This window comes from Eschscholzia californica, unplaced genomic scaffold, assembly GCF_041429995.1.
Source record: "Eschscholzia californica isolate CP2 unplaced genomic scaffold, dmEscCali1.0.p SCAF_2, whole genome shotgun sequence".
NCBI lineage: Eukaryota > Viridiplantae > Streptophyta > Magnoliopsida > Ranunculales > Papaveraceae > Eschscholzia > Eschscholzia californica.
The window spans coordinates 66,525,013-66,552,536 of record NW_028238309.1 but is presented as its reverse complement, the minus strand read 5'-3'; the positions used below and the strand labels follow the sequence as shown (position 1 = coordinate 66,552,536).

General features: G+C 36.7%; 4 protein-coding genes and 2 non-coding genes across 7 annotated transcripts; 2 read left to right on the top strand and 4 right to left on the bottom strand.

Annotated features, from left to right (window-relative positions):
- The first annotated feature begins 86 nt into the window (after nucleotides 1-86).
- Nucleotides 87-7,756, top strand: LOC147560525 (subtilisin-like protease SBT5.3). Its single transcript, XM_086662689.1, has 9 exons — nucleotides 87-576; nucleotides 736-845; nucleotides 936-1,033; nucleotides 1,187-1,354; nucleotides 2,411-2,519; nucleotides 4,292-4,826; nucleotides 5,012-5,355; nucleotides 6,555-6,880; nucleotides 6,977-7,756. Exons 1-9 carry the CDS (start codon nucleotides 493-495, stop codon nucleotides 7,522-7,524), a joined length of 2,322 nt encoding a protein of 773 aa, XP_086518815.1. The 5' UTR covers nucleotides 87-492; the 3' UTR covers nucleotides 7,525-7,756.
- Nucleotides 7,757-8,069: 313 nt separating this feature from the next.
- Nucleotides 8,070-8,285, bottom strand: LOC147560524 (small nucleolar RNA U3). Its single transcript, XR_015235468.1, has one exon. It is a non-coding gene; the product is annotated as a small nucleolar RNA U3 (small nucleolar RNA).
- A 117-nt stretch (nucleotides 8,286-8,402) lies between these two features.
- Nucleotides 8,403-8,474, bottom strand: TRNAM-CAU (transfer RNA methionine (anticodon CAU)). Its single transcript has one exon. It is a non-coding gene; the product is annotated as a tRNA-Met (tRNA).
- Nucleotides 8,475-9,236: 762 nt separating this feature from the next.
- On the bottom strand, nucleotides 9,237-14,315 carry DDI1 (ubiquitin family protein). Its single transcript, XM_086662687.1, has 16 exons — nucleotides 13,974-14,315; nucleotides 13,810-13,842; nucleotides 13,579-13,706; nucleotides 13,336-13,447; nucleotides 12,602-12,718; nucleotides 12,358-12,423; nucleotides 11,895-11,957; nucleotides 11,704-11,748; nucleotides 11,231-11,292; nucleotides 10,890-10,983; nucleotides 10,686-10,778; nucleotides 10,532-10,601; nucleotides 10,332-10,405; nucleotides 9,745-9,802; nucleotides 9,602-9,627; nucleotides 9,237-9,491 (listed from the first exon to the last, which is right to left on the bottom strand). The coding sequence occupies exons 1-16, from the start codon at nucleotides 14,037-14,039 to the stop codon at nucleotides 9,363-9,365; spliced, it is 1,236 nt and encodes a 411-aa protein (XP_086518813.1). The 5' UTR covers nucleotides 14,040-14,315; the 3' UTR covers nucleotides 9,237-9,362.
- Nucleotides 14,316-15,946: 1,631 nt separating this feature from the next.
- On the top strand, nucleotides 15,947-21,670 carry LOC147560521 (putative galactinol--sucrose galactosyltransferase 2). 2 transcript variants are annotated; one of them, XM_086662684.1, is made up of 14 exons: nucleotides 15,947-16,431; nucleotides 17,020-17,261; nucleotides 17,706-17,796; nucleotides 17,921-17,969; nucleotides 18,056-18,147; nucleotides 18,225-18,332; nucleotides 18,410-18,538; nucleotides 18,649-19,059; nucleotides 19,534-19,675; nucleotides 19,772-19,839; nucleotides 20,150-20,284; nucleotides 20,427-20,647; nucleotides 21,138-21,226; nucleotides 21,322-21,670. In XM_086662684.1, exons 1-14 carry the CDS (start codon nucleotides 16,109-16,111, stop codon nucleotides 21,589-21,591), a joined length of 2,370 nt encoding a protein of 789 aa, XP_086518810.1. In that variant the 5' UTR covers nucleotides 15,947-16,108; the 3' UTR covers nucleotides 21,592-21,670. The 2 variants fall into 2 exon arrangements, with proteins under 2 accessions (XP_086518810.1, XP_086518811.1); XM_086662685.1 differs by lacking the exons at nucleotides 21,138-21,226; nucleotides 21,322-21,670 and adding an exon at nucleotides 20,732-21,009 and having other exon boundaries at nucleotides 15,959-16,431; nucleotides 20,427-20,664.
- Nucleotides 21,671-22,164: 494 nt separating this feature from the next.
- LOC147560520 (cytochrome P450 724B1-like) lies at nucleotides 22,165-25,989 on the bottom strand. The gene is made up of 9 exons (XM_086662686.1): nucleotides 25,472-25,989; nucleotides 25,062-25,386; nucleotides 24,810-24,962; nucleotides 24,285-24,545; nucleotides 23,963-24,049; nucleotides 23,726-23,804; nucleotides 23,505-23,614; nucleotides 23,167-23,288; nucleotides 22,165-22,445 (listed from the first exon to the last, which is right to left on the bottom strand). Exons 1-9 carry the CDS (start codon nucleotides 25,681-25,683, stop codon nucleotides 22,334-22,336), a joined length of 1,461 nt encoding a protein of 486 aa, XP_086518812.1. The 5' UTR covers nucleotides 25,684-25,989; the 3' UTR covers nucleotides 22,165-22,333.
- Between the last annotated feature and the right edge of the window lie 1,535 nt (nucleotides 25,990-27,524).

Below are 27,524 nucleotides of genomic sequence, written 5' to 3'. Positions count from 1 at the left end.
GTAATTTTTCTCATAATATAAACAGAAGAAGCCATATGTAAGAATTGACCCCAATATGAGAAGGAATCCTTTCCTTTAGCAACATTAACTGCATGTTCAAACAATTGAAGTCAAATCAAAACACAGCTGTACTCTAAATTTAAAAAGGGTCCTCTTTTTTTACCCCCCATCTCCCACTTACTTTTCCGTTGAGGGACAAAAAGTTTTAAAAAAACTGAATTCCTCTGTTTTCAATGCCCTAATTTAACAAACTAGACCCTATAAATACATCAATCCATCATCCTTTTATGTACTTCCTAACTTCACTGATTACTTAGAATTAGGTTTCTTCTTATAGTTAGTAATATTCCATTTTAGTTTCAGATTACTCTGATCCCAATTACTCCATTAAAGAGATCATTTAACAGGGGATCAGAGGAGAAGACAGTTTTTGTTTCATCTTCTCCATTAAAACCCACAAACTGATTTTTAGTTTTTTTTTTCTCTCAAGAAATGAAGATTTGGAGTTTACCCTTTTCTTTAGTTTTGATCTTAATCTTCTCTCTGTGTCAAAAATCCACTTATGCTGAGACAAAGGTAAGCATTTCTTAAGCTTTCTTGATTGAAACTTTTGTAGTACTTCAATGGTGTTGATTTTCTTTTAATTTTAGGGTTTTGAAGAAAAGTCTAGTATGAATATGATATGGGTTTTCATTTTTGTTAAATGGGTAGATCTCAATTTTTGGTTTTTGGCAGTCTTATGTTGTGTATATGGGTGGATTATCACATGGGCCAGATGTTACTTCGGTCGATCTTGAAAGAGTAACAGAGTCTCAATATCAATTCTTAGGTTCATTCTTAGGAAGGTGAGGAATTTGTTCTTCTTTCTACATTAATGATATTAAAACTCAATCCCTTTGCTTCTTTTACTTAATTTTGCCATATCCAAACTACAGCAATGAGAAGGCCAAAGAAGCAATGTTTTACTCGTATTCGAGATCGATTAATGGGTTTGCTGCAAACCTTGATGAGGAAGAAGCAAAACAAATTTCAAGTAAGATATCATTCCAATTAACTCAATTTTCCTCTGTCCTCCCCTGTTTTCCTCTGTTTTCCTCTGATTTCCCCTGTTTTCCTCTGTTTTCCTCTGTTTTATGCTTTGATAGTAAGCTGTAGTAATAATTATCTTGTTTTGCTTCAAATGCAGAGGATCCAAAGGTGTTGTCTGTGTTCTTAAACCAAGGAAGGCAATTACATACAACTCGTTCATGGAATTTTCTAGGACTAGAATCCGAAACTGGCTCAGTTATACCTAAATCAATATGGGAGAAGGCAAGGTTCGGTGAAGATACAATCATTGGAAACCTTGACACTGGTTAGTTCATCTATTTTACTCTTTTTTTCGCTTTTATTTTTATTTTTATTTTCGGTAGAAAGTGTGTGTGCTTCTTTATTACCAGATCTTAGATTTTCAATATCAAATACTATATTGAATGAGGCTTCAATCCTAACCGGAACCCATGACATAATACAAAAGGACCTTCGTGTAAATCTAATACTATAATAACCCGAATTAAATTACACCATAAGCTAGCATTTAAGTATTTTATCAGGCGTGCGATCTTAAGACGATAATAGAGATTATTAATTTTTTATAATTTGTCTACCTATATCTCCACCATGTTACTATTTTAACTAAAAGTTGACTTTCTTTTCCTCCCACTTTATGTAACAATTAAGTTGTCTACAATATTGAATTTAGATAATGCTCATCCTTTTCATTTGCACTTAAACTTTGGGTACTTTGATTTTGACTAACCCCATTTCCTATAAATCAAATTCTTTTTATGAGATCTATAAATCCAATTAAAAAACCAAAAAGATGAATCTATTTTTCTATGACAAAGTAAACATTATTGTATTATATTACACCATATTGAATGAATTTATAGGTTTCGATGTTGTTTTTTATTTGTTGAAAGCGGTTTCATTGTTGTTGATAAGCAAAGATTGCATTTACTCCATGAACTTGAATTTCTTTACTAGTTCGACAATTTTCTATTAAACTATATCACCATCTTTCATGTTAACATCAGACTCATTTTTTGAATAATACAAATATATATATGTTAATGGTGGATGAGCTTGATTCTCGTCTACTTTGAAAAAAGAAACTCACACATATCTAATTTGACCTGCCATATGTTTTCTGCAATCAAGCATGCTTTCTTTTGTTGTAGAATAGATTTTTTGGTTCATTTTCGACTTTATAATCAAAAAAGTGTCACCAACAAAAGCACTTGCAAAGGATACTTAAAATGTTGTTGCAAACCTTTTGGTACCATACAAAAGTGGCACTCTTTATTTTTTTTTCTTCTATTGTCATGATTGACATAATTTTTTAATTGAGTTTTCGTAATTTAATAAACAGGGGTTTGGCCTGAATCAGAAAGCTTCAATGATGAAGGAATGGGTCCAATCCCATCAAGATGGAAAGGAATTTGTCAAAATGACACTAAACTTGGAGTTCCATGCAACAGGTTAATACATATTTTACTGGTCTACTCTTATATATGTTGTGAACACAAATTTCAAATCATCGTGTTGAGAAACATGATTTAGCAAGTAAAATACAGGGCCGTGTTTGGCCCACAAAAAATTAAACTTACTTTGTTTATCCTGGTAATATCTCTTGCTGTAACTCTTAGAGAGATTTATCCTTTACCTAGTGAGTCTATTTCCCACAAACAACTTAAACTTACTTAAAATTTACTATTATTCACTTACTTAAAGGAATTTGATTCCCTTATATACTCAAACTTACTAAAAATCTTTAGTTTTCACAAATCATCACAACTAATTAAGCTCTTTAGATTCCAAAAAAAAAAAGGAACCAATTAAGCTCCTTCCTTTTATTTCTTCTCCATTTTCTCTAAACTTAATTTGTTTCTAAATTATAAATATTCTTACCTAATAAACTTAACTCCCTAAATTACTCTTTTAAATAAAAAAAAAAGATTGAAGTTTGTACTATATATATATTTTTTTAGTTTTCTGATTCAATAGTCTCTCAAACGAATATTGTCATTTCAAATGCGGTTAAAGATACAATGTTACTTGATAAATATATAACTTATTTTCTTTTTATAGTCAAATTATTTTGAATTTGATTTGTTATTTTGATTTTAAAATACAATTTGTACGTTTGATTATATAAGAGAATCAAATTATTTTAAATTTGATTTATTATTTTGATTTTACAATACAATTTTTTACATTTGATTATATAAGGGGTCCGAACTAAAATTTGGCACTGGGCCCCTGAATCTTCAGCCACGGCCCTAGTAAAATAATGTAGTATTTACGGGAACTGCAAATGATTTTTCTGATACTTAAGAATTCGAGGATTTCCATTAATCAAATGTCAAATATTTTATTAATTTAACCTTACCTAGTCATAAGCAATAAATCCTAGAAATTAATGTGAAAATTCATCTAAGATGTAAGCTACCTTTGTATAATATATTTTCAAAACATTGCATTAATTATATTGATTTAATCGAAAATTAAGTTTATGACACTACATCTTGAAGTTTGAGATGGCCAGAATTTCGGGATCCCTAATCAAACTGCAAAATCTTTCACATGTCTCATAATATATATTTGACTATAGTTTTATTTTGGTTGAAAGTATTGACTATTGTTAATGAAATGTCAATCTTGATATTATTACTGGAATAATTGTTAATGGATATTGTATAGAGTAACAATCACATTGTAGTCCCTTCAAGAGAAAGAAAGTAGTAATACTTTTAAATCACCTCCCATTAGACAAATCATGCCAACTACTACTAATTGTCTTAAATACATAAGTGTAGTGTTACCATATCGAGCAACTTTTACACATTCATGTTGAAATAACAAGTTCAACACAGAATTAGTCTGAATATACAGTTTTATGTTGGTATTGGTCTAAAAGTACAGATCATTTGAGAAAAACATAATACATAGTAGACGCACTTTATTTCAACTGTTGTGCTTGACTCAAAAAGTTTGCCCATCCTAGCCTGACGACTAACATAGTCGCCCAGTATGGGTCAAGCCTTTAAGAGAGTGAAGATTTTTGGCCCATCTTGAACGACCACGGTAGTCATCACGCTTAAGGGGCACAACTAAATTTTTTGGATTAAATATCAATTTTGTTTGTTTGTTAGGACCACCCACCAAATAAATATACACCATCATGAAAGCACCACAAATTGCAACTTGGCCCACAAATAGTATAATATTTACATAATGGTCCAATTTTCAGAAAACTTATTGGAGCAAGATACTTCGTTAACGGCTACGCGGCTGTTGCTGGTTCATCGAACACGTCAGCTTATTCAGCACGTGACGAAGATGGGCACGGGACCCACACACTGTCAACCGCGGCTGGTAATTTTGTACCCGGTGCTAGTGTATTCGGGTTTGGTAAAGGAACCGCTAAAGGCGGGTCACCTAAAGCCCGAGTGGCTGCCTATAAAGTTTGTTGGAAACCCATTAATGAGAATTCTTGTTTTGATGCTGATATTATCGCTGCCTTTGATGCTGCCATACATGATGGTGTTGATGTTCTTTCTGTCTCTCTTGGTGGACAACCGTCCGATTTTTTCACGGATGGAATCTCGATTGGCGCATTTCATGCCGTTAGGAACGGTATTGTTGTCGTTAATTCTGCTGGTAATTCTGGACCTTTCGATGGTACAGTTTCTAATCTTTCTCCGTGGATGTTTACTGTTGGTGCTAATACGATGGATCGGGAGTTCCCTATTTATGTTGCACTTGGCAACAGGAAACATCTTAAGGTTTGTTTTTTTATTTGGATTGTAGAACTGGGCCTATCTTGTGCACACCAAAGTATATCATCTGAAATAACCTCACTGTTGTTGAGTCTCCGACTAAAACAAGTCAGATTCAGACGATTCAGATTAGAGAAAAAAAAATTAGATTCTTCGAATAATCAATTATTAATTTTAACTTTTTCATACAGGGTCAAAGTCTGTCAGCAAAAATCCTGCCATCCCAGAAATTCTACCCTCTCATTAGTGGGGAAGGTGCTAAAGCTCAAAATTCAACCACCAAGGATGCTATGTTGTGTATAGATGGATCACTTGATCCAGAGAAGGTGAAGGGGAAGATATTGGCTTGTGTTAGAGGAATTTCAGGCAGAATTGAGAAAGGAGGGGTTGCTCTCCGGGCAGGTGCAGTTGCCATGATTCTAACAAATGATATTGACACTGGAAATGAACTTCTTGCTGATCCACACCTTCTTCCTGCTGCCCATGTCAATTACTCTGATGGCCTTTCCCTCTACTCTTATCTCAACTCAACCAAGTAAGTAGTAATTAGTCTCTCTCTCTCTCCCTCTCTCTCTCTCTCTCTCTCTCTCTCTCTCTCTCTCTCTCTCTCTCTCTCTCTCTCTCTCTCTCTCTCTCTCTCTCTCTCTCTCTCTCTCTCTCTCTCTCTCTCTCTCTCTCTCTCTCTCTCTCTCTCTCTCTCTCTCTCTCTCTCTCTCTCTCTCTCTCTCTCTCTCTCTCTCTCTCTCTCTCTCTCTCTCTCTCTCTCTCTCTCTCTCTCTCTCTCTCTCTCTCTCTCTCTCTCTCTCTCTCTCTCTCTCTCTCTCTCTCTCTCTCTCTCTCTCTCGTTTGTAGACATCTAACTCAAAACCAATGAACAACGAGTATAAGATGGTCCAGAAATTATATTATTGGTTACGATAGTATCTTTTGTCACTATTATCACGTATAGTATTCTTTCAACCTAATCTTGTGTACAAGTAGCAACGAGTATAAGATGGTCCAGAAATTATATTATTGGTTACGATAGTATCTTTTGTCACTATTATCACGTATAGTATTCTTTCAACCTAATCTTGTGTACAAGTATCTTGTGTACAAGTAGTAATTAGTCTCCCTCTCTCTCTCTCTCTCTCTCTCTCTCTCTCTCTCTCTCTCTCTCTCTCTCTCTCTCTCTCTCTCTCTCTCTCTCTCTCTCTCTCTCTCTCTCTCTCTCTCTCTCTCTCTCTCTCTCTCTCTCTCTCTCTCTCTCTCTCTCTCTCTCTCTCTCTCTCTCTCTCTCTCTCTCTCTCTCTCTCTCTCTCTCTCTCTCTCTCTCTCTCTCTCTCTCTCTCTCTCTCTCTCTCTCTCTCGTTTGTAGACATCTAACTCAAAACCAATGAACAACGAGTATAAGATGGTCCAGAAATTATATTATTGGTTACGATAGTATCTTTTGTCACTATTATCACGTATAGTATTCTTTCAACCTAATCTTGTGTACAAGTATCATGTGTATTCGTTGGCCTATTACATGTTGGTTTAGCTCTGATACCATGCTAGTGTGTAGACGTTCAAATCAAAGTCAATTGGCAATGTTGGCCAGGCTCTGATATCATGTGTATTCGTTGGCCTATCACATGTTGGTCTAGCTCTGATATCGTATTCTTGATTATGGAAGTACCTTTGTCCATACTCACACACATACACACACACACACACAGTCTTCTCTATCTCATGTATGATATGTAATTACAGGACACCAATGGCTTACATGACACATGCAAGAACTGTATTGAATGTTAAGCCATCACCATTTGTGGCTGCTTTCTCATCTAGAGGACCTAACATCATCACTCCTGAGATCCTTAAGCCTGATGTTAGTGCACCAGGAGTAAGCATAATTGCTGCATTCACTCAAGCAATTGGCCCAGCTGGTGAAACCGACAAACGTCGTTCTCTCTTTAACACGGAGTCCGGAACTTCCATGTCATGTCCTCACATTGCAGGTGTAGCTGGGCTTCTAAAAACTCTCTACCCACACTGGAGCCCGTCCGCTATTAAATCTGCTATTATGACTACCGGTAAGATACCTACTAATATTTGAGCTTTTCGTATTATTGTTTCCTTGATATTGGTTGGTTATATGAAGGCATACCCTTGTTTTGCTCGGACTGCAGCGAGGACTCAAGATAACATGGACGTGGCTATGCGAAACTCGTCGTTGGGCCAAGCCACCCCATTCGGGTATGGTGCAGGACAAGTAAGGCCCAATGCAGCAATGGACCCGGGCTTGGTCTACGACTTAACAACTAATGACTACTTGGACTTCCTTTGTGGACTTGATTATGACGATACCCAACTCAAAATGTTTTCAGGAACTTCATATCAATGCCCACTTTCATATAGTCTAACTGATTTTAACTACCCTTCCATCACAATCCCGAACCTCACCGGCTCGGCTACTATCAGTCGAACTGTCAAGAATGTCGGTTCTCCCGGTACTTACATTGCTAAGATACATGCCCCACTAGGAATTACAATATCCGTAGAGCCGAAGACGTTAACATTCGAGAAGATAGGAGAAGAGAAGACTTTCAAGTTGACTCTAAAAGCTAAATGGGCAGATGCAGCAAGTGATTATGTATTTGGGAAGCTAACGTGGAGCGATGGGGAGCATTTTGTGAGAAGTCCTATTGTGGTAAAGGCAGCTAGAAGGTTTAGTTAAGCTCTGGACGATCTTCATTAACACATATTATTCTCAATTCATGAATACTAGCAAATTATTGAAGGAAATGCAAACTCAAGGCTTTCTAACTTAGATTATTGTTAGTTTTTTTTTTCTTCTCGTCGATAATTTGCATCTTGGCAAAGAATCGTGAAGTCTTAGTCTGATTATGTTGTTAGACATTGTTGTTGCAGCTTTTGTTATTGAGTTTATAAAACATGATATTGCTCTACGGTACCTCTTTTAGTATCTCATATATCGCTTGGAGAAATTTCCAGAATCTTGGTTGTAAGTGCAAGTTCAAGCTTAGGAAGTATAGAGGCTTTGTAGTATCATATAACCCTGTTAGGTGATGAACACATATTACATCATGAATTGGATAAGCTCGATGACTACCATCTCAAAAGCATCTTGAGACCTAAGGGTCATCTATAGGCCCATTTATTCCTACTAATATTCTATTTACTCGTGTTGAATGTATAGGAAGGAATGGATTAAATGTCTAGATGGATTTGACGTTTAGTGGCAAAAAAAAAAATTTGGGGAGTCTGTCAGACAACCGACCGACCATCTCAGGCATCCGAGGAAGAGCTGAGAAGGATCATCTACTGTTGAGAATTGAATAGCTCAACTCTCAACTATTAATCACGCTCTGATCGGACGGTCATGATTCATCGACAAGACTTAGGTTTCTGTCTCCTTAGAAATCAAGGATGCAGATGTACGATCCTATAGAACAGATCCTGTTCAAGTAAGGTCGTGACATTAGTTGCTATCCGTTCGGTTATAATGCAGAGAGATGGAGTCTAGCTCGGCAATGTGGTGCTAAAGGTTTAGATATGAAAGTCTGACGGTGCAAAAAAAAGAGAGAAAAAATATATCAGAGCCAGGTTTCGATCCTGGGACCTGTGGGTTATGGGCCCACCACGCTTCCGCTGCGCCACTCTGATTGTTGTTGCAATTATTGAAAAGGTCTTACTTACAGCCTTAATTGTTGGTACTGGTCTTACTTACTGCCTTGATTGTTGGTACTGCAATAAACTCCAACAAGATTCTACCCCCCAACCCCAAGCATAAGTCTCTCGGTCTAAGTGGGACTAATCTCATCCGATATATCGTGTGTGACCTTGTTTGAGGCCCAGGTACGTTTATTTTTGTTAGTTCGAGTGGTTACTGAGTTGGTTTCCACCCTCTAAGTATTGGGTTCGACTTGCAACAAAAAAAAAGTATTGGGTTCTAGTCACAAATACTATATTAACTCTCTAAAGAAAAGTATAATATAACCATGAGAACAAAATTTCGTAAAAAAAGTAAAATATAACCATGAGAACAAAATTTCATGCAAGGCTTGCGCGTGGGTGGGAAAAAACTAGGTAGAATGTCAATAGTTGCTAGGGGTTGAATCGTTAGGCTATGGGAATGGCAAAAATCGTTTTGGTACTACTTTTTTTTTCGGTTGAATAGTTTGTTTTTAGAGATGCACTTCAATTACTGTCTACATGAGATTTGTTTGCCTTGGTTCTCCCTGGTCCTTTGATGCCTTAGTACAAAATTTCCAACTTTGATTGGTCACACCGAGCTTTTCAACTCCTTGAGAAGAGAAACAAAAACAAACACTCTGAAATCTAAGTCAGTCACCGAGTCATCTTTTCGATTGACTTCGAAAATATCGAAAAACAACTTAATTCATGTCAATCATATCTAGAACTGAGTTAGAGATGAATACAATGTCTTTCATTGAATTATAAACGTATTGATTTGAATAAGCATTGAGATTATTAATGGAAAGACATTAGTTTGAGAATAAGTTAAAATGCCATTTTTCTAGACTTCAGTGCTCAACCCCCAAACAGATATCCAGCAGCTTGATCTTCGTTGCCTTCTGCAATTCGAAGAGCTTGTATTACAGCTTCCCTTCCAAACCCTAGTTCAACAAGTTTTGCAACTTTGGCTTCAAACCCTGGTGCCTGCAAAATAATTATCCATTCTTTAGCAAATCTAATCTCACAAGTCAACATTGCCCGACAAATGAACTGGTCAACAAGATTAAGCCGACCAATTAGCGTAAAAAATTTACCTGGGTAATGTCGCCTTGTGAAGTTCCTGTTTTCAAAAAAGAGAAAATAAGTTTATCGTGTTTAATGAGAATATATGGGAATTGGCAGATGTAAGTTTAAAAGTTGCAACCACTATATCAAAAATTAAGACTCGGAAGCTAACCAGAAGTTTGTCCACGAGCGGGCAAGTTATCTTTGGTCTCTTTGGCTCCTGACGTACCCTGTAAACAAAATAGATTGATGTCAAAATTACAAAAGATGGCATAAAAATGCTAAAACTTGGGGTGATAACAAATTTGGATAAAATAGTAAGGGGTTAAATCTAGAATGCCAGCATAAGAGCAATTTTATATCGAAAGCTTATAGATCTAAAGACTCCAGACCCTCCATTTTAATAGTTCACATAAGATTCGTATAACCACTGTCTAACATTTAACGAACCCCTCTAATTCCATTGCCCTAAGGTTTAAGTTCACATGGTTATTGGAGTTTGTTTCTTCTCATTGTATGAATCTGAGTTGTCCCGACTCAGATGGACTCGAAAGCAGTCCAAATCAGCCATTTTGATGAGTAAGATATCACGAGTCAAACAAAAAAAAACATTCTGCAATCTGACTCGAGCCAATTAAGACCTCGAGTCACTTAATTGTATTGTGTTAGAGATCTGACTAGAAAAAAAATTACCATATTTATAGTAATAGTAATTATAGTATATGCCTTGGAGAGTATACAGTTGAGTTGTGTACTTACTGGAACCACTCCTGAATCTGAAGCTTGCTTGGAGAACCTCTGATCATCAAGATAATGTGATGGGATGTCCTTCTCTGCAAAAGCACATGAAGGATAAAAAGACGAATAAGAAACGGTACAAACTCAAAGACACCATTGGAAGTATCGGATGAGTTTGTTTAGCGAATAAAACAATGATTTGCAGTAAGACTGAATGAAACCTTGCAGAAATGGAACTGAAACTTCTCCACCACCGACTCTCAATACATTATCCTTCAAATCTATCGAACACTGTAAAAATTGGTTTATTAAAAATTAGAATAATTGTTTAGCAAAAAGTAAAGGATTCAAGGACAAGAAGACCAATTTGTTTACCTGATGCTTCCTCAGCATATCAAGCCCAAAGAGGAATTCCATATTGGAAGCATCGAGTACCATGAATGAGCAGGGGTAAAATACATCCCCAATCTACCACAAGCAAGAAATGTTTTAATATGAAATTCAATCTTAGCAAATATTTGTTTTGGAAAACCAAGATTCTAAAAATGTTATGCCACTAGGCGAGCCATAAAAGATTACCTTTATCGGTGCTACATGTATCCGACCTAGTATTTCTGTCTGACCAACTCCATGAGCAATACCCTTATACCTTTGGTCTAAGAGTCTCAACAACCTAAAAGCAAAGCCAAGTCAATCTCAGTGAAACTTCCCAAGGCAAGTTTAAGTCAAATTAATATCAAGGGAACCTTGTGAGATTCAAGTGAAAGCAGTTCAATAGGATGATTCTTGATGCTGTTCAAGTAAAACCGTCAGCTAGAAGTTTTTTGGGCCAATAGTTGTATTGTCAATGTCTGTTCATGTTGTTTTACGAAGAAAGCTACTGCAAGAAAACGTCTTTTAAATATATGAAAGAACCATACCCACAACGCTCAGCACAACTTTTAGATATTATTGTTGATTGTGCTCCACTGTCGACAAATGCCTAGAACAGAAGAAGACAAAAAAAAATGCTTAGCAATGAAAAACATTCACATTTGAAGCAATTTGTATTAGATTGACGGTTTTCATAAAAAGTTTACAAACATATAATTCTCATCCAGCTGGAATAACAAACATATAAATGTCACACTATGCAAATGTAAGAGCACTGTACTACTATAGAACTAAGTTCTCGTCATCCATTTAATACCAACATACATGCTCTTACAGGAATTGACTTCCTCGACAAAAGCAGGTCAGGTTTCATCTCTAAGTGGCTATGACTGTACACCCATTTAACTTTGCAAGTGTCAAAGCTTTATGCCTACTTGTGCTGCCTAATAACTGTGAATTATATTCATACCCACGAGACTAATGGAGTTTCAACAAATTAAACTATTGCAGTAACTTGTACCTTTAAAGGCACGCCATTGACTTCCATGTCCACGTACAACATAATCTGAAAGGTAAAAATAGAAAACAAAGTTAAGAAGGAAAAGATTATGAAAGTAAAAAATAAGACAAAAAAGATAAGAATAACAACAGAACGAATATAAGGAAAGAAAAGAAACAAATAAAAAGTATACAAAAGGTGAAGGCACGTACCACCCTTGCAAAAGCTTCAGGGTTATGCTCTAGCGCAGCTTCCCAGTTCTCATCAATTCCTTTCTGCATTTCAAAAATATATGCATTAGGTATCGTTGAACAGAGAATAGTAAGATTTGTTCTATATTGAAACTTGACATATGAAGGTCAAGTTTAGCACCAAGAAGGTGAAAGGATTACTAGGAAAGTCAAAAATAGAAGATTTCATTTCCTTTAAGTCAGTTCTATTCTGATTCAAAAAGCACTAAAATGCAAAAATTAAAGCATTTTGGACCAAGTTTATAGGACCCGCGGTCCAAGTTCAGAACTTGTTTTATTGACCAACTGGGTTCAATCAACACAGACTGTCGGTCGTTAATCGAGAATGTCCGGATACCACCAGCCACCGTATCGACCACAAAGGAAAGCAGTTTGTTTATCAAAATTCATGTCAATCAGATCAATAACAAAAAACATCACTGACCTGACGTATGGCCGCTTCAATTTTCTTCTGTGCTTCCACATCAAAAGGATCGGCTTGCAGCAGTGCCTACAGTTGAGTGTTGATTAATTAACTATCTGGTGTGATGGCATATAACTATGATACAATTTACAACTAATCAAAATCCGATTAAACAAGAGTATTTGGTAAGCTTGACTGCAACAAGGACAAGGCAGCATCAACAACAAATCAGAAGTCATTTTGGGGTATGGCATAAGTTTCCTACCAACTCCTCTGCTTGTTGACGTTGCAATTCCGATCTTTGTCGATGGCGAACACGCATGACGTCCTGCAGTTTATTGAGATCATTCCCAAGAATAACTTGCGCAAATTCAGGATCCCTCTGTACGCCAAACAAATAACATTGTGTCAGAGAACTCAACTAAAGACAAGTCCTTGAAACTAAAAAGAAATAAACAAACCAATGCTCAAATATTAAGATAAACTTTCTCATACGGGGCAGTGGGACACAAATCCTATAGAATCTTGCTTTAAATTAATGTTCCAAATAGGCATAAGGATTTTGTTGCCAGATGTTTTTGTTAGACCTAGGTTTTCTAGTACGTCGTGACACATTAAAAATTGTCACACATATCGTGTGGCAATGGCAAAACTTGAGCTAATAACAAGTTGTAGCAATCAAAATGTTACAACTGATTTTCGTTACATTTAGCTCTCTTTGGCCTAGTAGTAGATAAACCATATGCTACAAAAACCAACTAATCTTAACATAAAACTAATTTCATGATTATCTCTATCCACACCCGGGCATGGGTTCCAAGACATAATGATATTCAGATAGCAGCACTTTCTCGAGTCATATAACATAACATGATTCCCAATTAACAAATGTTTCAAACTTTCTTCTAAGTTACCAGCGAGGCCACACATACTAGTTAAAGCCAAGCATGGGCATCGAACACATAAACCTTCCAAAAATCAAATAGCTTGTGAAAATACCTGAAGCAATTGTCCCATCAAATTCGAATCACCTCGAACATGCTGTTGGAATGCTGCAGGATTCACACAGGAACCATCCGGATTGAATCCCAAATCAGTGTTAGATGCTCCACTAGAATCAAACAACCGGAAAATCATGAGACAAAACCCAATCAATTTCAGATAGATAAGCACAGTTCAGAGTCCTGGATCTAATGAAGACTTGCACAATCAAAGTAAAGTAGTGGAACTGTTAGTACTTACCTAGAGGCTGAATTAGTTGCCATCATCATTAAATCTCCATCTCTAACACCCAAAGCACTCAATTTGCTAGAATTCCTCACCTCATTCCCATTAAAAAGCAACTGTTGCTGTTGAAGTGAAACCCTAGTCTACATAGATAAAATTCAAACATTGGTTCAAAGTCGTAACAAGTTCCCAATTGAAATTGAACATACAAATAACAAAAAACCCTAATTCTGTAATTCATCTCACCTCAACTTCAAGCAGTGCTTTTACGTTTTCCACCTAATTATCAAACAAACATGTTAGTATCAGCTAAAGGAACCCTAGAAACTAAACCAATTACAAACCCTAGACCAAGAGATAAATCAGAAAAGAATACGAGTTAAAAGAGAATTGGGGTTTGAGAAATTTACAGATTCTTCTGGATCGACTTCTAAAGTGATGAACTGTTCATCAGCTGTCATTACAGTAATCTTCATCTTTTTCAACCCTTGAAACAAATTCTTCCAAGTAACTAACTCAGAATCAGAAAAGAAAAAAAACCCAGATCTTTAAAATTCCCTCTGAGAAATCTTGGATCTTCTCAACTTCCAAATTTTACTTCTCATCCAGGTCTCTTCAATTTATAAACTACTGACTTTTTAGATCAACTTTATGGTCAAAATTGGTCAACTTAACCTCTCCCATAACGTTGATGTTTTTCCATTCAAACTGGAAAGGTATATTTCCATTTGGATGGGTATATAGGGGCACCATTTTTTCTTTTTGCTGTTGGGGCTCCATTTGAGTCATTGACTCTGGATTGACTGACCCCGTCTCTAGGCGCTTCATCGTCGGACTGGGTTGTCCGAGACGGCAAGCAAACTCTCACCACTCGAAATCAACCTAAACTAGTTGATAAACATTTTTTAAAGGGTTTGAACCCTTTGAAAATCTTTCGACCACTAGATTAAAGGATAAAATCATCAATGGTAGTTTTAGAACCGTTCTTTAAAAAGAATGGAGGTTTTTGAAGTCTTTGTTCAACCACTTTCCTCAAAGAACAGACTACAAATAACATCGTTCAAAAAACACGAAAATATATAGGGGTTTGATGAAGATTTTTTTCGAACATTCAAAATGAAAAAGAGAAAGTCAAGAAGCCGACTACAGGAAAAACTGGTGAAAAAGCAGGCCCCCTTTAGAATCATTGATTCAATTTTGACCTCCAATTTCACCAAATGAAACTTTAGACCTATGTGTCTCCTAAGGTTGAATTTAACCCCACTTGATTTTCGGTCACTCTCTGTGGGATACTGATGGGAGGTAAATAAAACAGGGTCGGTGTTACGGGGAAATAAAGAAATTTTTCGGGGTTTGAAGTTTTGGGTGGAAACAAAAAAAATTAGAACTTATTGTTTCTCCCAAACAACCAAATCCTTATACTTTTCAGCTTCTTCTTCCTTTCACCTACCAGTCTACCACCACCATCTCCGCGCGACATCTTTTTTTTTCTCCTCTCCATATCTGTCGAAGGGGATGACCCCCTTAGCCGGAGCTCTGGTTTTGTCTGGAAACCAAACCAAACGAGATCTCGTTTGTTCTTCAAACCAGATTCCGTCTGGTTCGCAAACCATACGAGTCTGGTTTGTTTGAAGAAATCAGATCCCTTCTCTGGTTTGAACGAGACAGTTTTCTTCAAAACAGACGAGACTGGTTTCTTCAGACCAGACGAGACTGGTTTCTTCAGACCAGACGAGACTGGTTTCTTCAGACCAGACGAGACTGGTTTGCAACCAGACGAGCTCCGGCGAGGGGCTCCTCCCCCTTCGCCGGAGACAGAGAGAAGAAAGAGAGAAAAAGAGAAGAAAGAGAAACAGAAGAAAGAGAAACAGAAGAGAGAGATGAAGAAGAGAAAGAGAGGAGAGAGGGAGAGACAAAAGAGAGAGAGAAAGAAAGGGGAGAGATAGAAGATGATGAAGTCGTCGGTCGTCGCCGACAACATCCGACCGGCGACTTATAAGGTGCGTTTGGTTTGAGTTTTTTTGGTTTTCCACCGTCTTCCCCGGAAACTTTTCTACTTTCCCAAAACGGTGACCATAAAACAGTGGAGATACGAAGGAATAGGAAATTTAGAAGCGTAAAACTGGAAAATGAAAAATAAATTGGGGGCCAAAATTTATACTCAGACACATACGGGAATCAATTTGATTGTTCTTCACAAATCGGGGCCTATTGAATTAGCGGGAATCAATTTGATTGTTCTTCACAAATTGGGGCCTAAAATTGAATTAGCCGGAATCAATTTGATTGTTCTTCACAAATTGGGGCCTCAAAATTGAATTAGCTCAGAGAGAAAAAGGATACAGTCAGACATTAACAGAATTCTTGAAGGGTAAAGTTGTAGTTGTCAAAAATAAAAACAGTGGAAGAGAAGTCGCTTATCTATTGGAAGAGAACCCAACAACCATCACAAAAAATTCCACCAAGGTTTTTATTTTCCCGGGAAAAGTAATTCCTACTGATTTTAACGGCCACAATTTCCTATGAAACTGTTTCATAGGAAACCATGATGATATCTCCAATTTCTTCTCCATCAATTATGAAGACATTACAACTAAGTTCAACTTCTTCTTTGTTGTTTCTTTATCCTAATCAAAGGGTTTTCTCAAATGGGTATTTGAACTTCTCCAAGAAATGGAAGAATTCCATGTGTTTAAGTGTAAAAGAAACTAGAATTAAAGATGGGAATTTGAGAGTTAATGGGAAAGATGTGATAACAAATGTGCCTGATAATGTACTTGTAACTCCATGGATGGATGGTTCAGTTTTTGTAGGTGCAAGTTCTAAAGAAAAGAACAGTCGACATGTTTTCAAGCTTGGAGTTCTTCAGTAAGTTGCTTCTTTTAATCTAAACTTTTAAGGATCAAATTGTTTAGGTTTTTATTGATGAAATATATAGTTCTTCGTCGTCCTACCTTTAAGATAATCATGACTAATTGTAATATCCGACATCGCTTGGGTAGCGTTTTGAGACTGGGCTATAGGTGCGAGTCCAAATTTAGTAATTGTTGAGTCCTTATGGATGAGGTCGTCGAGTATCACGAAAGAACAAAAGCCTCTACCCATTGGGTTTGACCTAAGTGGCAAAAGCAAAGACAATACTCCACCGGGTCAGAGCCGTTGATGGCTTGACTCGGCTCATCTGAGAGTGGTGAATGCAATATATCCAATATCATGCAGGGAGCGTCCGGAGATTGGCCATAGGTGTAAGCTCAAACATGGTAAGTATCGAGGCCTTTTAGCCAGAGTCGTGGAGTTATTAGTCAAGAACAATACCCCGTACGTACCTATTGAGTTTGGGTCTGGTTGACAAAAGCGATTAATATTGGAGCTTGGGTCGTTACAACTACAAAGCTGCTTGATGAAGTATGAAAATTATTCGTTTCGAATTTGTAACGTGGGAATTATTCGGTGCAGGGATATTAGATTACTTTGTTTGTTTAGATTTAAGCTATGGTGGATGATACCAAGAGTAGGGAATTCAGGGAGTGATGTTCCTGTTGAAACACAAATGTTGTTACTGGAAGGTGGGATAGAAGATGAAGCTGCTTCCAATGGAAGTACAACCTATGTTCTCTTTTTGCCTGTTTTAGACGGTGATTTCCGTAGCAGTTTACAGGGTAACTCGGCAAAAGAACTAGAGTTTTGTGTTGAAAGTGGTAAGCTATATATTCTGAACTACTAATCCAAGAATTTATACTTAATCTGTTTATCGCCTTGTGTTGATGACTTTAATGTCCGGATAACTAGCAGATACTATCATACTACGTCGGTCTCACGATCTAATATGAAACAGAAGTTTCATGTGCAAGGCACTTAGTCAGAGGAAGACCTTTAAAACCTAGGTTATAGCATAACACCTTGTTTTAATATCGACTGTGCCTTGTAGGTAGGTTTGGCGCCTATCTAAGGCAAGTCCGTGCCAAGAAGAACATTGTACCATGTCGAACTAGGTAGTGGGTCTGAAAGAGGCCAAAATCAAGGACTATACGGCTGGTATTTAGATGGGTGTTATATTAGGGTCATTTTCTTTTTCAAGCTTTCGTGGATAGCACTTCTTCAATGTCTAATAATCTAATTGCATGAGTTTTATATTCTGGTAGGTGATCCAGCTATAGTTACATCCCAGTCTGAAAAGGCAGTTTTCGTCAATTATGGGAATAACCCGTTTGAGCTAATGAAGGAATCAATGAAGTAGGTCCGCTCCTAGAACGAATTTTAAGTTTTTCAAATATAATTGAAAATGTTATAGGTACTCTAAATACTAAACTGTGGCTTTACGTTTTAATTAGTTGAGTGGATATCTGACGATATACAGGATATTGGAGAAGCACCTAGGAACCTTTGCCCTTCGTGAAAGTAAAACGGCAAGTCGATTTTCTCTTCATATCATGTATATCTTTACTTAGCAATGTTTTCTAAAACATTATGCTTCATTTTTCTCTTAAACCAGTTGCCTGGAATGTTAGATTGGTTTGGTTGGTGCACTTGGGATGCTTTTTATACTGAGGTTAACCCTCAAGGAATCAAAGATGGTTTGAAAAGGTAATGTACAAAGCCACAGCTTAAGTGCTTAAACCGATATTATTCGAGCTGGTTTTCATTCGGTCACTAATTTGCAGCTTATCTGAGGGAGGAACTCCAGCGAGATTCTTAATAATCGACGATGGATGGCAAGATATTGATAATGAGTTTCAGAAAGAAGGGGAACCGATAGTTGAAGGTTCTCAGTAAGTTTTTCCACCACCTATCTTTTTCATTAAAGGGTATGTGTTCTTAATCAATATTAATACGATGCAAATTACAGATTTGGAGGCAGATTAGTGAGTATTAAAGAAAATAGTAAATTTCGTACGGAAGCGAATGAAGCTCTGAGGAAGACAGCTAGGGATCTAAAGGATTTCATTTCGGATATTAAAACGACATTTGGCTTGAAGTATGGTTTCTCAACTCGGGCTCTAACTATAGTTTTATGTTAGAAGACTGAGCAGAGTGACCAAGGTAACCTCAAATTTGGCGCTCACATTTTTTCGACTAAAATTTCAGATATGTTTATGTATGGCATGCACTAATGGGATACTGGGGAGGAGTTCATCCAAACAAGCCAGAAACGAAGAAATACAATTCAAAGCTTATTTACCCGGTACAGTCCCCCGGAAATTTGGCAAATATGAGAGACATATCGATGGATTGCATGGAAACCTACGGAGTTGGTGTAATTGATCCAGCTAAAGTCGTTCAATTTTTTAACGACCAGCACAGCTATCTTGTGTCTCAAGATGTTGACGGAGTAAAGGTCGATGTACAAAATATACTTGAAACTGTTGCTAGTGGTTATGGAGGTAGAGTTTCGCTTACTCGAAGATTTCAACAAGCTCTTGAGAAGTCCATAGCTTCTAACTTTGAAGATAACAGCATAATCTGCTGTATGGGCCAAAGCACTGACTCTGTTTATCAGTAAGGAAACTTATTCAACTTTGATGATGCTGTTCATTTTTTTCTATTTCAGATCTGAATTCTGACTTGCGATTTAAATTGACTCCGAGTCAGATTTCAGAATATTTGTTTTTTTCCGTCTGACTAGTTTGCCTGACTCGTCTGAATGACTAAGCAAACTGATTTTTGGTTCATTTGAGTCCATTAAAAAGACTGAATTGAGAGCCCATTGCCTTAAATAACTTAAAATTACAACTGTGCTCCTTACCAGAATAAGTCAGACTCGAACAAATTAGATTCAGACACTCGAAAGCAGAAGCCGCCTCAGGCTCTCAGTCTCTCTGTAATTTCATAATGTGCTACTCGCGTCACTCGTCTAAATTTGTTTTTTTTTTTTTTTGGATTGTTCGGCGTGCCTCAAACCCTTGACCCCTAAGGTGGAAGATTATACCCCTAAATTTGTTAAGAAAAACTGATTAAATTTTTACATTTCAGTTCGAAACAGAGCGCAATCACAAGAGCCTCTGATGATTACTGGCCAAAAGATCCAAAAACACAAACATTACACATAGCTGCTGTGGCTTTTAACAGTATCTTTCTTGGTGAAGTAGTGATTCCAGATTGGGATATGTTCTATGTGAGTTCAAGATTTGACTACCCATTTTGTGCTTTTAGTTCCATAGCTCTTGACCTTCATATATCATCTGAAGAGTTTGCCAAAAAAAAATTTCAGAGCAAACACTATGCAGCTGAGTTTCATGCGGTTGCTCGAGCTGTGGGAGGTTGTGGAGTTTATATAAGGTAAGATTCGAGTATCTTGGACAACAGTGAAGTAGTAAACCAAAAGCACTTGCGCCAAAGATACGTAAATTGGACGAGGTGATAATAGAGAACATAACCTCAAACAAGGAACTATATAGCTCCCGGCCGGTTAGAGATATAGTTGAAGATTGAGAATCCTCAACGTCCCATGGACTTTTAGACCATCAAAATGTGTCTAGAAATGTGTTTTTTTCTCTGTCCGTCTGCCAGTTTGTTTCTTCGTGTAAGCGTTTGTAAATGTATATGCATTTACTCTATGTAATATATAGTATCTTCATTTTGAATACAGTGACAAACCTGGCCGCCATGACTTTACGATACTTAAGAAGCTTGTACTTCCCGATGGTTCAGTTCTCAGAGCTAAATACCCCGGGAGGCCAACGCGAGACTGTCTATTCACCGACCCAGTTATGGATGGAAAGAGGTATTTTCCTCGCACTTTAGAGGTTATAGTTGATCATTATAATTCCATTTCTAATTTCTTTCACTTCCAAAACGTCGAAAAATTTGTTTGAAGTTCAAAGATTACTACTTGGTTAATCTGCTTAGTGGTTTGTTTGCTGCAGTCTTTTGAAGATTTGGAACCATAATAATTGTTCTGGAGTTTTGGCTGTTTTCAATTGCCAAGGAGCTGGAAGCTGGCCTTGTATCGATAGTAGTACTGTTCAGAGACGTGATTCGAGTATTGAGCTATCAGGGCAAATCAGTCCTAATGAGATCGAGTTTTTCGAAGAGATTTCTGGGGATTCATGGACAGGAGATTGTGCAGTCTATTCCTTCCAAACAGGTATAGTTCCCTCCAGCCTAGCCGACTGGGTGCACCTCCCATATGAGAGGTATGAGTGATGGGTTGTGGCGAGACGCCTCTGGCCTAGCCCACTGCACCCACCTCCCATATGAGAGGTGTATCCGCACAGATAGCCAGCTCTCTGTATTTGGTGGTCTTTGGCCTCTCAAAACTCCAAACAAACTCCTCGAGGTGAGACTTTCACTCACATTTATAAATTGACCAGAAGCCCCTAACTGCGATCAATGTCGGATTATCCTCATAATCTCCCTCTCGCACATCAGTTCTTACCATCGAGGACTATTGGGTTGAGAATTCCTTTATCCTAGCTCTGATACTGTTGTTGGACAGACGTGGGCCTCTCTCACCCAAATAGCTAACTTAACCTCCATTATAGCAGCTCCACCGCCATCACCGCACGACCACCATACCGTCTAGACTGTCTATTCTTAAGTCTTAACCTTTCCTATTATCTCATTACAACTTACAGGAACTCTGACAAGAGTGCCAAAGCAAGCAACTTTGAGTGTGTCAATGAAGGTCTTGGAATGCAATGTTTTCACCATATCTCCCATCAAGGTAACTTATCTGAATCGTTTTATCACTCCCAACAACTGAATTCTCATGCATAAATCCTTGAAACCTATAAGAAAATACCATCTTTGGGTTTACAGGTTTTTCATGACAAGTTCAAATTTGCTCCAATCGGGTTAATAAACATGTACAATTCCGGAGGAGCCGTAAAGGAAATAAAATCCTTGGATAGAAAAATAACCATCGAAGGAAATGGTTCGGGTCGTTTCGGAGCATATTCATACCAAAAACCAAGACTCTGTACCATTAATACAAAAGAAGTAGATTTCGAGTTCAACGACGAAGATCATTTCCTGACATTCACAATTCCCATGGAAATCAATTCATGGGAAATTGCTATTCATTTCTGAGACAACTTTTTTTTGGTTTCCTCATAAGACTCGCTTGTATACTTGACAACTGATCAATCATTTATCATTAGGTCCCTAATCACTTGGAAAAAAACTGAATTATATCAAAAGGTAAAAGAATAAGTTAGAGTCTGCCCACAAAACTTCTAATTCAAAATCCTTCGGGCAATAGGCCCACTGGGCTATCAGTCCTGATTCTTTTCCAAACTAGCCCATTACACATACAAGTTCACAAATCCCTTATAACCACCAGAAATTGTTAACCTCAACCCCTTCCATGTGTTTATGAGTAAATATGAAGCTAGAGGAGGTTGGGGCCAGTAACTCATTTTGCTATATCTCCCTTCACTTACAAGTTTGAAACAAAAGCACAACAAAAAACAACGATGATAGTCTATTCTCAAAGGCCAAAAGAATACTGAACACCAAGTTCAAATCTGAAGTGGACACCAGATTTCACCCAACAATCACGATAGTGAAAAAAAGGGTGAAGTGCAACTGTTCACCTCAGATTTTGGCCGATTCCCACTTTTCCGAGTAGACTATCATTTCGCAATAAAAAAAGATGTACGATAACAAGAAAAATAAGATATCATATATATACGAAGATTACAATTCTATTTGACATAAGTACCCTCTTTTTTGAAGACAATATTACAATGGGGCCACAACAGGAAAGCATATCATCTTTTTTACTCTTTTAAGGTACCATTGAAACAAAGGTAAAATGGCAAAAAAGTGATCAAAATGAAGAAGTGGTGTTTGATAAAATATGATCAACTTTTAATGGTAAACCATTTTGAAATTCAACGTACGGATATGCCATTGATTGGTCAACGCCTTCAGGTTTCCATCTACATCAAAAGATGTTCCATGTGTTAGTAAAAAGTCCTTTATTTCACATCAATTTACAGAAAGGTACACATTTCATAATCACAAATAATGTTTCACGTTTTTTGATTTCCTTTACTTTACTTGGGTAAGATTCCATCATATAGGTAAGTTTTGCTAAAGAAAAAATATGACAAACAAACAAACAAACTCATTAACTTTGTTAGACAATGTCGGAGTGGGATTATAAGTCTGGTTTAATAACTTCATCAACCGACAAATAAAAATATCTAAGAAAGTGTTACGCTGAAAGTTATCATTATGTCGAGCAGTATAGATTCAACCTTTGACAAATGAATCTTCTATTTTGTAAATTGGATAGTATGAAACCAAGATTTCAAGACTCAACACTCTAGCCTAGATTTCAAATTTAGAGCATACTTCAAGGTTTATTTAAGATGGTATCACATTGTTTAGGAGATAGTTTGAAGCCTAGCTAGGCTACATAAGTGTGTGCAAGCTTCAACTTAGCAACTCTAGATGTCATTTGGGTGTACTCGTTGAGTTTTATACAGAAACAAAATTGTGTACTCCTTGAGTTTAGGTCGAGTTTGAGTCTAGCGAGTAGCCAAAAGCGATGGAATATCGATAACTGTTGAGACTTGGGTTTTCGCCGTATAAATAAAGCAGGGCCCTGTATATCATATTTCTCAAAAAAAAAAATTGTATAAGTGATTAAATTACCTGAAATTCAGTACTAGATGATGGAGAAAAAATGAAGTTTCTACTTTGGCAAGTTCAGATCCAGGGCAAAATCTAGGTCCTCCGCCAAATGGGGTAAATTTCTTACATGTTTGGCTCTGATTCTGAAATCAATAATAAAAAGATTATAAAAACACTTCAATAAATTAATATAGTACAATTATTTAATAAACATTTAAATGTTATGGGCCATAATAAATTTAATCTTTTGGGTCCAACAAAATGAGATTAGTTCTTATTAATCAAACTAATAAACACATTCTAAATTTCATTAAAAGGGTCATTAGAAGTAATTAAATAGGGTTAATAGAATAATTTACCTCCCATCTCCAAGGATGAAATTGAAGACAGTTTGTTTCATGGAGAGACGAGTCTAAATGAACTGCACTAAATACTGGTAGGACTTTCCAACCGGCTGGAATTACATAATCTGTGATCAAATAAGATTAATTAGTGTGTAATTAGTAAATTAATTAGCTCATGCATGCATGATCCTATGAAGATTATTGTATTATAAAATGAGAAAAGAAAGAGAAAAAACCTTTAAATTTGATATCTTTGAGAGCCTTTCGGTGGACAAATTTGACAATGTTCCCACATCTTAGAGTTTCATTAATAACCTAAAATAATTTCATGAAGAATCATAATAAAAGTAAAGCACAACCCCATTATTCATGACAGCCTTGAAAGTTACTTAAAAGATAACCCCATGAGAAAAAAGTTAGAGATGTGAGAGAAAGATACCAAGATAGAGTGAGAGAGAGAGAGACTAACATACATTTTGAGTAAATTCCATTTTCTTATAGTCTTCCCAATTCAAGTACTCATCTTTCTCCTTGAGTAACCTTATGCTTTCATGCTCCAACTGTTAAAAGAAAGGTGACACATGAGCTTAGAGTTAGAAAGTATGTGTGGGTCAAAGAAATAAGTAATGCTGTAAAAACTAGGTCAGACTCTGGATAGAAATCTTATGCAGCTTGTGTGATTCGTGCACGATTATTCTGACACTGCAAGCCGCGTATAATTCTTGCTGCCAGAGTCTACCTAGTTTTTCTTGTTTGATATATAGCATTTTTGAGATAGAGATGTAGAAAGATGACCTTTAACTGTTCTAAAGCAGTAGGTGACTGGCCAAGAAAGTGAACAGCCATAGCCATCAAAAGAGAAGTAGTTTCATACCCACCCAATAAAGAATCAAGAACAAAACTAACTTTCTCATCTTCACTCAAACTATTCACAGATAAAAGCATCTCCAAAAAATCACCCATCTTTTTGTTATTTTCACCTCCATTACTACTATTATTACTTTTCTTTCTCTCTTCTACCATTGCTTTCACAGTTGATGATATCCTTATCCTTGCCTAAAAAACATAACACCCATTCAAATTTGGTCATAACAAAAACAGTAAACAAAGGACAGAGAGAGAAAAGAAAAATGTTAGCGGAAAAAAAAAACTAGACGGACTCTAGGCAGATATTTTATGCGACATGCTTCCGATGATTCTGATCCACCGAACCCCGAATCACCGTAACCACAGCATAAGATTTTTGTATAGAGTCTACTACTTTTTCTTGTTCCCTAGCATGAGAGAGAGAGAGAGAGAAAGAGAGAGAGAGAGAATTACTTGAACAGCTTTTGCATATGGAGTGCCAGGAATATACATAGGAAAAGATATAAGTCCCTTCATGAAAGTCAAGAAATGTTCAAGAATATATGTAGTTTGAGGATCTTCTGGTGTTAACCCTAGGATTTGCTTTACTATCACATTGAATGTGAACTACGAACAAAACAAACAAACACAACAAACAAAAACCCATCATCAAAAAACTAGTCAAAATCTTGAAGAATTCAAAAACCCATTTTTCTCTCTTTCTACCTTTCTAGCTTCTTCACAAAAGAAGACTTGTTGCTTTCCTTTCCAAGAACCCAAGATTTGAATTGCAGTTCTTTCAATATCATTTAAGTACCCGGGCTTAGATTTTGTGTTGCCAACTAATGTCAGAGCCATGTTCCTTAACCTTTTGTGTGTGTTCCCAACTACAACAAGCATTGAGGATTTCCCAAGAATTCCATGAATGGGTTTTGGGTAACTACATTGGAACAATTTGTCTTCATTTTGAAGTATGAAGTAGTTTAGATCTTCATCACAAGATACAATTGTTGGTGAGCAAAATAAATGAGATTTAAACACTTTCCCATACCTATATATAAAACCAAGATCAAGTCAATGAATGTTAACAAACAACATTATGATTCAAAATCTATGTTTTAAGTAGTAATTCATACCTAGAAATGTGGGTTTGGAGGAAGTAGCCAATGGAGTTAGAAGGATGAGGTTTCAAGAATGTTAGGGTTTCACCAAGTAAAGGCCAACCAAAGGTACCATTTGGAGTGAGACCAAGATTCAAGAACAAGGGTAAGTAATGGTTTATGATAGTAAAGATTATGATGATGGTGATGAGAAGTGGAAGAAGAAAGAAACAAAGACCTCCAACCATGGGGATGTATTATGGAGTAGTTCTTTTACTTGAATGTGATGAGTTCAAAGGTGAGACACAAAGCCTTTGGGGTTGACAGATTTTGCTTGCTTGAAATGAAAATTATGATGAGAAGCAAAGGCTAGACTCAAATTCCCATATAGAGAGAGTGAGAGGGTTGTCTAGCTTCTATTTATTAACACAAACAATTGAGAAGAGAGGAGATAGGAAGGCAGGCTTTTGACAGATTATTTACTGTTGGTGAAAGTAACTTTTTCAGAAGCTTAGGAAATGAAATCAACCTATTAGTCTAGGGATCTAGATCCCTACTAGAGTGGAGATAATATATATTCATATATGTTGGACAATTATATTATATACTAATAAAATCATGAAATCCGGATCAGGTGTCATTTTCTAGGGTTTTAATTAGTTTCTTTTTTTTTTTGATGAAATGTTTCTTTCTTTTGTTAGGATTGATATATAGATGTCCAACTAAAAGCACCAGTTAGAAATGCGTCAGGAGATTGACCAAGGTCAATCTCTTTTGACCACAAACATTTGTTGCCACCCGCTGAAATTGTTGTATCCGAATGGACTCATCAGAAAACTTAAGTAAAGGTTTGGACTCGGGTTAGTCCGAGCCCTTGCTTTGGGATTTGAATTCGGGCAAGTCCGAACCCTTGCTTTGGGGGGTTCGGATTGGTCAATTTAAGCCCATGCTTAAGTTCTCGGACTAACCAATCTGAAGCCTGTGAACTGGTCTAAGACCAGTCTGTGATTAGGATTCTCGAGAGTATTTTTAATAGTGGTTTGGATCAATTTTCTTTATCTCTCCTTAACGTTTCACCATAGATCAAGGTTGGTTTGAAATCTAAGTTCTTCCCATAACAATTTTACTTTCTTTCTCTCTCTAAGATAAAGTTGTTTGTCTCTCTAACTCTTCATTGTTGATTGGTGATGATGGGTTTAAAAACAAGGTTATTCCATGACTCGAACAAGGAAAAGAGATGAAAAGAAGAAAAAGAATAACAAGAACGAGTAAAAAAAAACAGTTGGGTGGGTGCCTCCCTAATAGGCACCCAGTCTGTACCGGGTGCCTACAACGGTCGGGGGCCAATGCCACTTTTAGCGGGTGTTATTAGCCCCTCTGATGTCCAATCACACCATTCAGGTAATGTATTTGTGTTATGCATACAGACTCAGGTAAGACTATTGTAAATAAAAAAAAATTATAGTTTTATCTGTGTATATATGTTTTTCTATAGCAAGAGTTATCTTTGTTCGATAAGGAATATATCTAAAAAATTCAGGCGAATACATATTGAAAAATTAGTAGTGCAGTAGTGCTAGGGACACAAAAAGTTCCGGACAGATTTTAGATAGAAATCTGATGTGACTTCCCATGATTAGTGCTTCAAATAATTCATACTCGCTTCTGCTCTAGTCATGGGAATCCACATAGGATACTGCCTAGAGTCTACTCAAACTTTCTTGTTGCAAACTTTTCTTGAAGAATCATTTATGTATACAAATACAAAATTTCACAATTAGAATAGATCATGAGAGTTTCTTGACATTTTTTTTAACTTGTGACCTCATTCTTTTAATATTGGGAGAGAAAGCACTATATATATATATATATATATATATAGTTTTTTTTTTTTTTTTTTGTTAAGAGGGAGAGAAAGCACTAAGATAGTGTGTGTGGTTACTACATATTACAAACTAAAAGAAGAGGAGGTTTTGGATAAAAACTTAAAATCTCAAGTCTAGCATCTCTTCTAATATAAAAACAAGTAAAATACTTTGAACTTTGAAGTCTGTTCCACGAACCTTCCTATTCCAATCCAAAGAAATGT